This window comes from Quercus lobata, chromosome 12, assembly GCF_001633185.2.
Source record: "Quercus lobata isolate SW786 chromosome 12, ValleyOak3.0 Primary Assembly, whole genome shotgun sequence".
Taxonomy (NCBI): domain Eukaryota; kingdom Viridiplantae; phylum Streptophyta; class Magnoliopsida; order Fagales; family Fagaceae; genus Quercus; species Quercus lobata.
The window spans coordinates 30,688,459-30,703,402 of NC_044915.1; the positions used below are offsets into that span (position 1 = coordinate 30,688,459).

The following is a 14,944-nucleotide window of genomic DNA, read 5'->3' on the forward strand; positions in this document are numbered from 1 at the left end:
CTATGTGATATATATCTGTCTCTCTATGTGTGTGCGCGCACATGTGTGCATGCGCGTGTGCGTGTGCATGTGCATGTGCATGCGTGTAGGATAGACGGTTTTCCGACACTTTTCAAGCAAGGCAATTACTTTGTTTTCATGGACAAATGGCTTAAATATGTCTCATTTTAATTTAGTCATTTTTGCTTCTGTTCACTGAGGTTCAAAGGAATTTGTCATATATTTGAGAAACTGCAAGTGAAGACGTTTACATTTTTCAGTCAGGAAGGAAAGCAAGGGAAGGAAAAACAATTGTAGTGGAGAGAAGCGTTTTTTTTTTTAAATGTTTTCAATAAAAGTGACTTGTTTTTCGCATAGCGGTTAGGCGGCCTAAGTCTAAGGTCTCATCTCTCTAAAATTGTAAAAAAATTTAAAAAAAAAATCCCAAAATTATAAAATTCTAATTGATTAATTAATCAAATGAATAAAAATATAAGTGGGTTTTGCTTTGCTTCCTTCATCTCCTAAGAGTCTTTTTTTTTTTTATTAAAAAAAAAAAAAAAAAAAAAAAAAAAAAAAAAACTATCTTCAAAAAGTCCTCTAAAATATTGAACCTAGAAATTCAATCCAAAGTGTCGTAGGTAAGATTATAATCGATCAGTTTTTTAATGCAATTGCATTTTAATAGGTTAAAGAAATATTTACTTATTTACTTTTGTTGCTTCTCAATGAAGTGAGACCCAATATTTCCTTTTTAATGTAGGCCATTAACAAAAGCCAAAAAAGAATGTTATTAGTGTACCGAATAATCATTGACAATTAATTTTCCTAACAACTTTTGTCTTAAAGTCCTAACAACTTGTAAAATAGATGTTAATAAACATAAATAAATAATTTAGCAATTTTACATCTCAAAAAAAGGAAAAAAAATTAATAGTATTTAATATAGAAAGTAAATATTTTTAATCGATATTTTTTTTTTAAACCACTAAAATTTATTGCCTTGCCTCAAAATGTATTAAGTAGGCGCTGGTTTTCTGCTCCAAAAAAAAAAAAAAAAAAAAGGAAAGAAGAAGAATGTTGGCGCTGGTTTTTCACCCCTTTTGACATGTCAACAGTCAACCATTGACCGCGAAAAACTTTATGCACCAGATCTTGCCTAAATTTAAGGTATTAGAAAATAAATTCAATGCTGACCATGAAACAGCTTCAAAAAAATGTGCACTATGAAATTGGCCAAAAAGAAGACATAAAAATGTATTCAAGAATTCTTTTCACAATAATAAGTGATCTAAAAAATACAACATTTGCAACTAACAAAAGTGCAAATTCTATAGCCAAGAGATCTGTAGGCTATAGCTCAACTAGCACTTTCTGGCATTTCAAATGGAGACATGGAATTCAAATCTCCCAACCCCAACCATTGACGTATTAAAAAAAAGGTGCAATTTCTGCCAGCTCACAACTCTAGTGCCAAGCTACGAAGCACGAACACAGACACGGATACTAGTACAATACAACAACATGAGCAATTTTTTAAAATTATAACATAAAACGGCTGATGCGACACCTGTATAGTATGAGTACAATACAGATATAACACGGGTATGACATCCTAAATGAAGCCTAAAACGCAAAAAGTCTTATAACTCAATTAACACATATTAGTATTTGTAATGAAGATGTCTATGATTCAAATCCATTCTTCCATGTAAATAAATAAATGCAAGTCTAGCAAGCTTTACATCCTATTCACATTCCATTTTACCATCAATAGAGAAACTGAAAAGAATAACATTAAAAGAAATAGAAAACTACAATTTTCCTAATACTCTATCTGGCCTTTTGGTTTCCCTAAAATGCAATATAGAAGCAAAATTATTTTTAGCAGTTGAATCATTTGAAACAAACAGGTCTTGCATTTATAATACGAAGCATTTGGCTAGAGATTGTGCTTTAATAAATCAATCAAAATACCAAACATTTAGAACAATTCACAATTTTATGGCTGACTTAGGGTGCTAAGCTGGCAGGTACTTAGTTCAAGTGACACATTAAAGTCACCATTTCATCTTTTTTTTTTCTTTTTCTTTTTTAACATTAGTTTCAGAAACAAAGTATTTTCATAATATTGTTCTTTTGAAGGTCTTATAAGTGTATACCTCAAGTTCACCCCCAAAACAAGTACAGTCAACCTTAGAGAACTAGATATACACTTCCATTCCATCAATATTCCCTCACCGTAATCCATAGTCATCAATACATCCTCAGCATACTCCATAAAAGAAACATAACAAAATCAATGGGGTCCGTATACCTACTATAATTAAGCCAATACTAACAATGCCACCCTAGTCAATTTGCTCACTGGAACAGTACAATTCCAAATTGAGATAACCCTCCTTGAAGAACTCAACCAACCAAAAAATTCCAGAGCCAGATTCAAGCGTCAAAATTTGAAGAAGAAAATGACTAGTAGGTTTAGCATGTCATTATAAATGAATGATATGTCAAGGAGTGTAGGTAGGCAAGATCATCAATAAAGACTCACTGAGCTCATCGCGCCCACAGTGCCAGGTGAGAAGACCAAATATTTCAAGGTGAAGACCATCTTGGTGCTCAAAAATTATGCTGCCTTGGACAAACTCACCAACCTTGATTTGCAGCTAAAACTTGATGCAGCAGCTCAGGAAATGAACCAGGGCTCATAGTTCATTGGCATAGAATTCATGCCTCATATAGAAGTCATGATGTTCGATCTTTAGCATTGCTGTAATGGTTCCACCAGAAAGTACGCCTTGAAGACTTGACACCGAGGTAGTCTATTTTGTGGTGCTCTCTTTACCTCTTTGCCCCTAGTCCCTTCTGCTTTGATACTGCCGCTGGCATTCATAATGTCTAATTTGGCAGGGTCTAGACTGAACCTTTTTCATCTGTAGGCAGGCCTTTCATGCATTACAATTATAAATTTAATGAAGGATTAAACCAGACACACAAATCTATGCTAAAAAATGATTACACACAAATCTTGTTGAAACAGTAATCAATCAAGATTTGTGGCCAAAATAGCACCTGATAGCTTATATAAGTTTCTAGAATAGTAGACAGTTCTTCCAGATTTGCTTCAATTAAAAACAAAACCTTTCATTCAATGGTTGCAAAATCTTCTTGGTTACTTCAAAATCTTGAGGGAGGGGGGATGGGAGGGACTTTGAATATGTTCTGTGCTGATTTTAGGTATGCTTGTACTGGGCTTAGGTTTAGGAAAACTAATGGTTTTTTTTTTTGCTAGATAATATACTCAGGCACCTGAGGGTATTTAAACATCCACTATTTCCCATCATCCCATACTTATTGGGGGGAGGACCTGGAGGTGCCACTTGCCTTAAGGCCATTCGAAGAATGACTAAGGTTTGGTAGGAAAAGGAAAATTTTGATTTCGGGCTGTAAAAGAGGTAATAAGAAACTGAGATTGAATTTGTCCATAAGTTGTTAAAAGTAGAGTAACAAGTACAAGTGAACAATATTGTGAATAGTGCACATAAACAAAACCATAAATAGTGATAGTGACAAAGAAGAAGAGAAAGTGAGGAGTGAAAAGGAAAAGGTAATACACTAAGGTCAATGTACCTCAATACTCAAAACGCTCAATGTTTCTATTAATCAAATCCATGAATTCTTTGAGTAAATTGAGCATAAATATAAAGATTCTTTCTTGTAATAGTAGTATTAGAAATCCAAATTCTACTAAAATAAAAACCTATGGAAAAAGCATACTTGCAAACCAGTTTGGAGGAAAACTCCTTCAACCCACTACATGGTAATTGAGAAAAACATTCATGTATACTTTTAGTTACATGACCTATTTAATGATTCATGTGACTTTTTAAATAATACATGTGGATGTCTTTATGAGTCGCTATGTAATGGGTTATAGGAGATTGCCCCAAACCGGATTGGAGGAAAACTTTGTCCAAAGCCTGATAAGGAAATAAATGACTAACTTGGACTCAAAGAAATATACCTAAAACACTTAAGTCTCCTACAAAATTCTAGACTTAACTCAATTACCACAGACCGTTATTCACAGAAGTTGATGAAATTACAGTTTTGCCATTGATAAGAAAACTAGCTATAACTTGTAAAACAAAAACCCAAATTAAAAACTATTTTAACCCTAGAATAGATATAATAACTAGAACTTTCAAACCATACGACTCTTGATTCAGTTAGACTTCGCACATTGATCATATACAAAAAATCTTCAATGGACAAAATTGTGAAGTAGCAACAAATTAATCTTCTTTGGCAGCATCACTTAGCATATGTGCCAATTTCAATATAGCATATGTTGGTAGTGCAAATATATTTATAGCCCATATAACAATGAAAAAAGAAATGCCTTGTGAAAGGTCAGATGTATAGAACCTTTCAACAAGATGGTGCCTTTTCAACTCTCTCCAGTTTCCATTTAAATGAATAAAAGTACCAACCTTCTTGTCATTTAAATTTGTAATGTGCAAGTCAAGTATTTCCCTGGCATGTCTACTTTATAATCTAGAAGGTGTACCCACAACTCCAGTCTATTGAGTGCTACACATTTTTGCACGTAACATGTGATGTTTCCATTCAGTCACTCTATGTATTGAAGAAAAAATATTTTAGAAAAAATAAGTAAAAGAAAAACGTGAACCAACCAGATCCATGATGTTGCATCATTCTGACATGCCCGTTTGATGCTTACGCAAGTATTCTCTTGACCTAATATCAGCCTGTAGTTAATAAAATAAAGACCAGAATCAAATACAATATCCATTCAACTTGATATGTAACATAACAGAAATAACACACACACTTGTATCTTCAGTGGTTTAAAGAGATGAAATACTTTTTTTTATCAGTAATAAACTTTATTGAAAATTGATTTAAGAAAATACAAAGAAAACAAGGCACACAAGCATTGTGCTAAGAGGCAACAGAGAATAAAATCTAAATAACAATGGAAGTAAAAAAATCAAGCATATCAGGCAGATAATTGAAAGTAACAACACCAGGCGGCATGACCCAATGAACCCCAAATAGTGAACACACTATATTCCACAACTCTTGAGCTAAAGTAATGAAATACTGTGGCCATATGACAGACCTTGTTGCTAACAATCTCACCTGGCCATATGTTAGATTCCAATTTGAAAGAGCAAAAGAAATGTATCTAACAATCAAAATGATGGCCTTTTTAATATAGATCAACTTGCTATGTAAATTGAAATCTGATGCACTACAATCCTCAGAATGAACCATGAATTTTTTTTTTATAGAGAATGCCGTATTCTGTATTTATTATCATCTAAGCTGATAAATTTATGGAGAAGAGGTTCTCCAACATGGTACCCATCATACAGTGTTTCCCCACCAGAGTACTTAGGCTCCATGCAACTTCTAGAGTTGTTGAACTAGCAAGAAGCCTCCAATGGTAATTTGATCAGACACTAGTTTCTTGAAAAGAAAGTGAACGATCACTAAAGACTGCATACATGATACAACTTTAGTTTTATGTAATTGATGCAGTAGTGGTACAGGGCATCAGAGTTTCCATATAACAGTTACGATAACCCAATAGTAAGTCTATTGTATTAAACAAAATAAATAAATAAATAAAAAAGGACCAAACAACATTGCATAAATAAGCTTCCATAGCTTTAGAACAGATCTAGATTTTACCTGCCGGGTAGGCTCTGGCACGCGATACTTGCAAGTCATTTTAACAATTGTGATGGCAGTATCAAGTGATACACAGTGACCAACAGAAATAAATATAGGCTTCAAGGAGCCCTTTGTGGATCTCATTGCCTATAAAAAGAAAAATAGGGTTTAATTACAATGATTTAAATCAAAACTTAGGAACAACAGATAAACACGTGAAACCAGATGTCGCGTAGAGCATGAATAATATATCAAAGGATGCATGTTTAGCCTTTTGCCTTAGATTGTGGCATATGCCAACCAATACGATGACACTATTTCAATGACTTCTAGGAAACTCCCACAAAAGCTTCAGGAGCTGAAATCATCTGAGAGTGTCTAAACCTTAGCTTGTTCATAAGGAGGGCTGGTGTGATCGCCTTCCATACATACTCTGATGCTCATCTTATTCTGACATTATATTTCCCACTGATGGGAAATATTTTCAAGAACGCAATTTAAGCACTAAAGATGATGCCTATTTCAGGCAATAAGCAACTTAGTGCAAGTACGCGCCTAGTGATCTTGAACTCATGACCTCATCCTCTACCCAATTCTTACAAGGGAGGTTTTTCTTGTTTAAGCAAGAATTACATATGCAAGACTAACTCCTCATATCAGGAAGGATCATATTAGGCATGACATAGGATTATGAATCACAAGTAAAAAAGTATTCAAGCAAATTAATAGCATAGTTGCCAAATCATCAACCAAATTTAATCAAAATATTAGCTCTTTACTCCATATGATACTTCCACCAACAGATTAAATCAAACCACCAGTGAATGGTACACAAGCAATAGAGACCGAATCCATTGATCATCACCTCTTCTTATGAATTATTCACCAGTTTATGAACCAAAAAAAAAAAAATTTATATAGTAAGGGTGTGCCAAGCACATGAAGCAGTGCATACTGGGCAACAAAAAACTTTCTTTCCTTAAACTTGGGCAATGAAACACATGAGAACCATGGTAGCAAAGCTACAATTGGGAACTCTTTCCTGTGAGAGTATAATAGGGTTCCTGTCTTACTTATAATAACAAAAAAAAGAGTATAATAGGGTTCCTATAAGAGTATATCAGCCATTGAACAGATAAGAACAAATGCCAAACTTGATCTTCACCAAAATTTTCTACCTAGAAGTAAAAAAGGAGCATACAAGTAGGATTCTGAGCTTCCCTAACAAAATAAAAAATCATACTTCGGTTACTTTGTTTAACAAAAAAGGAAAATTTCTCAGATTGCCTTATCTTAGCCAGCCAACTATTTGTAGTCCATTACAGTTTGCCATGTATGTAGTTAAAATGACGTTAAAATTACTCTATTAAGTTAAATGATGAACTGAGATATTTAAATAATGCTTCAAAAGTATAAGTTATAACACTTGGTTTCTTACCACTCCCCATATTTTCCCGGAGCATCCACTCAAAGTAATAAAATTTTCAGTGCAATTTTCTTTGTTTTCTAGTAGTTGTCTCACTCCAGAATAAGTAAGACCATCCACATGATGCAGCTGAGATATATAAGTTCGAACACTGTCAAAACTTAACCAAAAGAACAAGTAAGCAGGGATCAAGTTCTCAAGTCAAAATGAGAACTTGATGTATATATTGGGACTTGGATTTAATTCAAGAAGAATCAATCTCTCATATGGTCAGAACTTACATTTTTTACTTATCAAAAAATAAAAAGGACTTACATTCTTTCCAATCCCAATTGTAGGGAGGTCAGCCAAAACACCTAGATGGCAAGCCAAGCCAAAACCTATAAAAATGAAGTTTATGTTTTAAGATTTTTTTCAGGAAAATAGAAGGATAGGTAAAAATTGATGACATCAATAGTTGACATGAATCACTCACTGTTTACATACACAAAGAACCATAAATGGAATCTACCTTCAAAATTAAGTGAACTGAACTAACAAATTTCAAACTGGTATAAAATGCTTTGTTGAGTTTTGTGTACAATGCTCAAGAAGAATAATATACTGCAATCAGATTGGTGACAAGCACTTGCCTCGAGGATGAAGTATTCCGTTTCCATCAACCATTAACACCTGTTCATTAAAAAATGAAACCAGTGTTACAAGTCTGAAGTGTTATGATAACACTGTTATCCAATAAATATATGAACATTTTCAAAAAACATACATCAGTTAGTAATGTGCCAATCAGTTAATAGCATCTTATCTCACATACTTTCAACCAGTGCATAGCACAATGTTAGAGCTTTTTGTTTATTAATAATGCTATTTTAAAAGTTTTAAACTTAATTAGCAAAATAGCCTTTTGTTAAACTTGTCTTTTGAAAAGACGAATTCAAGCACCAAACTCATCTCTCCAAGAGACAAGTTCCACCCATTATGCTAACAAGGATAATGGAACATGGCCATTTTCATGTCTTAAGTGGAAATCAAAGGAAAGAATAGTAGTAGTACTAATGTTTAACATCAAACACAGTTATCACCTGTGGATAAAATGGACTTGCATTCTTTTTCATTCTCTCCAAAAGTTCTAGAAGAACTGGCGCCTACCCAAAAAAAAAAACATTCAAACAGAACATTGAAACAAAGAAACAGATAAGCTAGCTTTCGAACTTTTGTCTCATATTATACAAATAAACTATCAAAAATAAACAATTTCAAAACAAGTGACTTTTTATCTCTAATTATGCAAATAAGCTATCGAAAATAAGCAACGGATATTTACGAAAGACAATAATGAGCTAAGAAAATAAACCTCTCGGAAAGCAAGGAAGCCAGGAACATAAGGAACAGTAAGTGTAACAAGATAGTGATCATGATACACAGTTTGAAGGTCTTGACTTTGAATGTCCAACACCACGAGGGTCCCACAAGCAACTGACGTGTCCTCCTTTGAGAAACTTATGTCGACCCCACCAACATATCTCAACAACACTTCCTCTTCCTCCTCCTTCTCTTTCGATAATTTCCATGAGAAATCGTCCTCTGTTACCAGTCTTCTCTTTAGATCATCCTGAGCCTCGATCCACTGCTTGTGATCATCTTGCGATGTGTTTGGAGATGATGATTCCTCGATTCCAGTTTCGGGTGCTTTTTCCATGTCCGGGTTAAGATTCTCGGTGTAACCAAACAGCGGGTGCGCTAACGTGAGAAAATTGTTTCACGGAATCGTGGATTCGGAGATTCCCAGAGAATGTGCTGTGTTTGGTAACGCACGGAAACTCGTCCTCATCGCCTCATCGTATAGTAACTTCTGACATTGGTTCACGCAATCCTAGACCACGAATGTGCTGTGTAAAGCCGTAAACTAGTTTCCAAAATGAGTCGTGCAAGGAGAAACGTGAAAAGATCCAAAGTCTAGTCTATGACCATAGAAGGAAGTGAAGAGTAACTTGGTTTTTTTATTCTTGGTCTAATCGGTTGGGATTGGACTTGGACTTCACAAATTTTTTTTTTTTTCTAAGCAACCTATACTTTTGAGTTTGGCGAAAACCACATTTTCAACCTTACATTTCCATGATATTTCTACTTTAATTTTTATCTTTTATTTTTACTATTTTTACTCCCTATTTAGAAAAACGCCTTCCATTTTAATCCATTCCATCGGTGCCCTAACAGCAAAGTCTTACGTGGCAGAAAGAATTATTAAAATAATAATAAATTTTTTTTTATTTTGGCATTAAAAAATGCCATGCATCTAAATTTAAAAAAAAAATTAATTTATTAATTTTAACTAAATTAAAAAATTAAAAACTAAAAATCACATGAATTGAGATCTAAGTGTCTTGAACAATAACACAAACCCAAAAATTAAAATCCAAAAATTAAAAATCTCAAAATCACCATTTTCTCAAACCAAGCAAAATCATCAAATCCTAAAGCCCCAAAGTACCAAATCAATCCAAAAATACAACACAACCAATCCAAACAAAAAAAATCTCAAACTCAAAAAAACCGATCTCAAGCAAGTTGAACCTAGCAATTTCTGGGTTTGTGTCCTCGACATTGATTGCCCCATTTCCTTTTCCGGTTAGTCTGACTCTGTTTTAATTTTAAAATTTTTTTTTCTAGCTAGAAATTGAATTCGATTTATGGTATAGAGCTATTGTTGAAGCTCAAAGAGTCGTGTGGTACATCTGTGAGCCTTCATTGCCAGTTGCCGTGGGAGGATCTAGACGCTCTGGTATTGATCACCTCCGATGAGGACCTCACGAATCTCATCGAAGAGTACGACAAGGCCACGCACTACCTTTGTCTTTGAAGATCAAAGCGTTTCTCTCGTCCCCAAAACCTCCCAGAAAATCAATCTCTTATCTTTTTCCTCCTCCAATCCCTAACTCCTCGACGTCTTCATCAAAATTTTTGTCGTTATCGTCATGTTCCACTTCGTCTCCGTCTCACAGTCCCACCGGCGGTTTTCAGCGCCAGCAGTCGACGTGTGCCTCCACCAAATCTCGCCGCCAGTCGCTTCATTTCAAAGATCCGCGGCAAAGATCAAGCCTCATTATGCTTACCGTGCTCATGGAAACCCTAGCAATATCTACCTCATCCACAACGGGAATCACTGGCAATAGCACCAAATCTGATGGACTAAAATTCAACAAATCCAAAAAAAAAAAAAACATATGAGAAGCAAATCTCTAAAGCAAAATTACTAGGGGAGTTTTTATTTTATTTTTATTAATATATATTTTTTCATATTTTATATATATGTGATGTAATCGGACTATAAAATCGTTGAGATGGATTCCTTTTGATCCATCGCCATTACTGAATTTCAGTCCAATTTCGTTTTGGATCCAAAAAAAAATGGTGTTGAGCTGAGTTTGTGAGTTGCATCTTGTTTGGGATTCTAAACCTAGAAATTTATGGGTATGTGTTTTAATTTTTTTTTTTTTTAGTTAAAATTAATAAATTAATTTTTTTTAATTTAGATGCTAACATGACATTTTTTAATGCCAAAATAAAAATTTATTATTATTATTTTAATAGTTCCGTCTGTCACGTAGGACTTTGCCGTTAGGGCACTGACGGAAATGACTAAAATGGAAGGTGTTCTTCTAAACAGGGAGTAAAAGTGGTGAAAATAAAAGATAGGGACCAAAGTGAAAATCGCATGAAAATGTGATTTTCGCCTTTGAGTTTTCAACCTAAATTTGGGTTACTTTTATTTTCACACTTTTTTAGTTTTTCATTTTTGGTTCTCGTGTTTATTTCAATTTTCTATTTGGTCCTTCATGAAAATTAAAATTTTGAAATGTAAAGGACTAAATAGAAAATTGAATTAAACATAAATGATCAAAGTTAAAATTTTTATATATAAATAACCAAAATAAAATCTGTAGAGCCTGAACCCAAAATGCTCAATAATATTTGGGTCAAACTCCCAATTTATTTGTTTGGATGGATATGAAATTTCTTACAATGGGAAAACCTCCTAGAGTCAACCCAACAATCCAAGGAAAGGTTCTTCAGCCCACTTTATCTTCTTTACCCTCATGTGTCTGTCTCCCGAGAAGCCCCAAGTTATATTGAGCTGAAACATTCTCTCCCTCTTTGGTCGTTCTTCACTTTTCTCTCGTGTATCTCCCCTCCAAAAATGCCAACCTCCTGTTATCTAGCCCATTTTCCCTTTTATAACGCCCTCCTAATGTGGTCCTAATGATGATGTTTCATCCACTTTGTCACATGGACCCCACTTATATTCAAGATTCCTGTTCAGGTGGGATTTTTTGAGGATTTTCTTAAAACTTGCACTTGACGCTCAGCAAGTGATTTCCCCCAAGGCATTATCGTTCTTAGAAGTGTTCACCAAACCGCACAACCCGCAAAAATCACACCAAAATCGCCCGCAAAATGGCATAACCACACCGCACCGCAAGTAATAGTACACTGCACTGCACCACACCACACCGCATGGTGCAATGCGGTTTGCGGTTTTATAATAAGAAAACTGCACAAACCACACCACACCGCACCCTTTCTATTTATTAATATATTTATTTATTTTTAATATTAAATATATTATTAATAGTTTAATAACCCTAGTTTTCAAAAAAAAAAAAAAAAAGTTTAATAGCCCTAGCAAGTGTTGACTAGAAAAGCCAATCCAAAATAAAGAGAAATTAGTTCAATAATTAAAAACTTGCCCCAAAAAAAGGGAAAAATTAGTTTTGGACTGTGTAGGAAAAGCCCAAAATTTGAAAAATATACTGACTTCAAACTACATCTTATACATAGTATCACACATGTGACCGTAAAAATGAGGTGCAGTGCGGTTATGGTTTTAGCTAAACCGTACCGCAAAGTGCAGTGCTAAAAATGGCCTAAAACTGCACCGCACCGCACCGCAAACACCCTATTCGTTCTCATCCGTTCAGGCTATATTTGGTCTCCGGCCCATCAAGGTCTAATGAGTTGGTCCCGATCTCATAACTATACAAAGGCTAATGGGCTGAGCCCCAACCTAATTCTGGGCCCTAACCTCTTAACCATATGAAGGATAATGGGGCGGGCCCCGACTTGATGCTCGTACAAAAACAACCTCAAATTTTAAAGAACAAATGTATGGAGGTTTTTATGTATTGTCATTTTATGTAAAGCGTTTTTTTATCTTTTGTAAGAGCATCTCAAAGTACTCTCGTCAGCCATAAACAACTTGTCAACAAAATTTATTATGAACAAAACCTCAACAAGTGTATTGAGGTATTGTTCATTAACGCGCCAAATACAAAATACTTTTTATTCTCTCTCTCATTCACACAAATTGACAGAGATGGAAGACAATGACTGGCTTACAATCCAGTGGCATGTTGTTGATGCAGTAAATGTTGGATTATGAAATGATGGGTTGAAAGCAAATTAATATTTGGAGAGAGAAAAATGAAATGTGATAGGTAATTGAGTATACTATAATAGTTAGTGAATAATATATAAGCACAAATTGAAAAAGTAATATTTTTAGATCAAATTTGGCGAAAAATACTAATGCAAATGATCTCAATATCACTTTTTTTTATAAGGAAAAAAAATTGGAATAGACACATGATAAAAGGAATTGAATGAAAAATAATATATATATATATATATATATTTTTTTTTTTCTAATGTATTAAGTTCACAGGTGAATGTAAATACATTAGAAGACAAAAAAATATTATGCTTTTTTTGTTTCTAATGTATTAAGTTCACGGGTGAATGATTCATTAAAAAAAATATATATATATATATATATTTCACAGGTGAATGAATGAGTGATAAATAAATAAGTATATAATTTTAATAATACATCAAAAAAAGACGGTATGTTTATTTTACTTAATTATAAGTTACGTATCTATTCTCAAAAAAAAAATTATAAGTTACGTATCAAGAGTCATGTAGCTACCTGATATCAATTGATCTTCTTTACAATGAGAATTAAAATTCAAAATATCAAGAGTTGTGTAACTTAGTGATATCGATTGGTCTCCTTTATAGGGAGAAATAGGATTCAAATCCTCATATTAAATAATATTGAATTATGTGGGTCCAGTTATCTCAACTAATAAAGTTTATAGTAGTTAAATAAGAGATATGAGGTTTAATCCCCGCTTACACTAAAAACCAATTAGTGTATTGGTTTGATAATAAAGAGTGCAATTATTATAAACAGATATCATAAGTTGAAATTTTATAAAATAATAATAATATTGAATTATAAAAAATATAAATTAATAATGCTAAGTTATGTACTATAAAATATGATCCAATACATGCCATGATGACATAAATCTAAACCAAAATTTATAAATTGGACTGAGAAATAAAATCACTTGTAAGAAACCAGCAGCTTCTTGGTGCTTTCCCGATAAAAAAGTTGCATGCGGGAGAGATCCCAATTCCGTGTATCCGGTTAAGCAAGCCCCGCCGCCCGCTTCCACTCAGACAAAAAACGTGAGCGCCTAGCGCGAAAGATTGGAATACGGGTATGAGTTAGTGCTTTAAATTTATCATACATTAATCTGAATAAAAATTAAAAACTCTTCATAAGATAGATGCTCTCAAGTCATCATAAATAAACAACAAAAAAACAATAATCAAACATACAAATTATATTACTTAGCTCAACAGATTAAATATATTGTTGTTAAAGTAAAGATCTAGGTTCAAGACCCACTTATATAAAAAAAAACCTATAGCTTTATTTTATTTTATTGTCCATCCATAATATTGTAGCTTGATATATAGTAACCTCCATTACAAATCTTTTGAATCAATAAATTTCTCTCTTACTCTACTAGCTTATTTTACTTTATAAAAAATAAGTTGGGTAGAAATATAAATATTGTATATAGAAAAAAAAAAAAACATAAAGGTTTAAATTATATAAAAACAAATAAGAAAAAAAGTTTGAAAAAAAAAAAAACCAAACGGAGACTTTACTGAACCCCAAAGGCTCAAATTTATTTATTTTATTTATTAAAAAAGAAGAAGCTAGGGCTACAAAGGTGAATCGGGTCGGGTCGCTCTGGAACATTCCGACTCGTTTTCTCCAGACCCCTCTGCCTTTCTCTCTCTAGGATCTCCTCCCACTATAAAAAACGAAACCCAATCAGCGACGCGTTCTCTCTCTCTCTCTCTCTTTCACTATATTTTTCAAGCTCTCTCTCTTTCTGCAACTCCCCAACTCCAAAAATAAAAACACTAACAAAAACACACATACAAAATAAAACCATAGCAATAAGCCCCCCAAAAATTCTTTCATTCTTATTTCTATTTTTCTTCTTAATTGTAAAACACAATCATATAATTTTCAAATAATATTTATTTATAATATAATATATGGAGGCAGCCATGAATGACCAAGCGAACCAAGGTGAAGACGAAGAAGCTCAGCCTCCTCAACCACCACCTGTATCGGAATCTCAGCCTCAGTCTCAAGCAGAAGAAGAAGAAGACGACGAGGAAGAAGAAGAAGAAGAGGAACCGAGAAATGAAGACGACGAGTTGATCGCCAAGGCTCAGAAGCTTATGGAGAAGATCACTTCCTCGCCTGAAAACCCTAGCTCCTCCGCACTCCATGCCCTAGCCTCCCTCCTCGAAACTCAAGAATCGCGGTACGCTTTCTCTCTCTCAAACTGTAATTTTGGAATTTGTATGCTGTAAAAGAAGAGATTGGAATAATGCCGAGTTTTTTTTTTTTTTTTTTTTGGGCAAAATTTGAAATTTTTTGAAGCTATGAGGGTATGTATGTAT

At 33.8% G+C, this 14,944-nt stretch overlaps 1 protein-coding gene across 5 annotated transcripts; it reads right to left on the reverse strand.

Moving 5' to 3' along the window:
* Positions 1 to 1,953: 1,953 nt before the first annotated feature.
* LOC115969836 (endonuclease V-like) lies at positions 1,954 to 9,128 on the reverse strand. 5 transcript variants are annotated; one of them, XM_031089455.1, is made up of 8 exons: positions 8,463 to 9,128; positions 8,191 to 8,253; positions 7,741 to 7,780; positions 7,424 to 7,488; positions 7,121 to 7,237; positions 5,701 to 5,829; positions 4,677 to 4,751; positions 1,954 to 4,572 (listed from the first exon to the last, which is right to left on the reverse strand). In XM_031089455.1, exons 1-7 carry the CDS (start codon positions 8,805 to 8,807, stop codon positions 4,695 to 4,697), a joined length of 816 nt encoding a protein of 271 aa, XP_030945315.1. In that variant the 5' UTR covers positions 8,808 to 9,128; the 3' UTR covers positions 1,954 to 4,572; positions 4,677 to 4,694. The 5 variants fall into 5 exon arrangements, with proteins under 5 accessions (XP_030945315.1, XP_030945316.1, XP_030945318.1 ...); XM_031089456.1 differs by having other exon boundaries at positions 1,961 to 2,924; XM_031089454.1 differs by having other exon boundaries at positions 1,962 to 2,912.
* Positions 9,129 to 14,944: the final 5,816 nt, after the last annotated feature.

What these genes read in the sequence shown, in the direction of transcription:
- LOC115969836 (XM_031089455.1), bottom strand. Translation starts at nt 8,807, where the DNA reads ATGGAAAAAGCACCCGAAACTGGAATCGAGGAATCATCATCTCCAAAC. An exon ending in GCTTCCTTGCTTTCCGAGAG is followed by an intron (nt 8,254 to 8,462) that starts GTTTATTTTCTT and finishes TTTTTTGGGTAG; the next exon opens with GCGCCAGTTCTTCTAGAACT. An exon ending in TGCCAGAGCCTACCCGGCAG is followed by an intron (nt 4,752 to 5,700) that starts GTAAAATCTAGA and finishes TATTAACTACAG; the next exon opens with GCTGATATTAGGTCAAGAGA.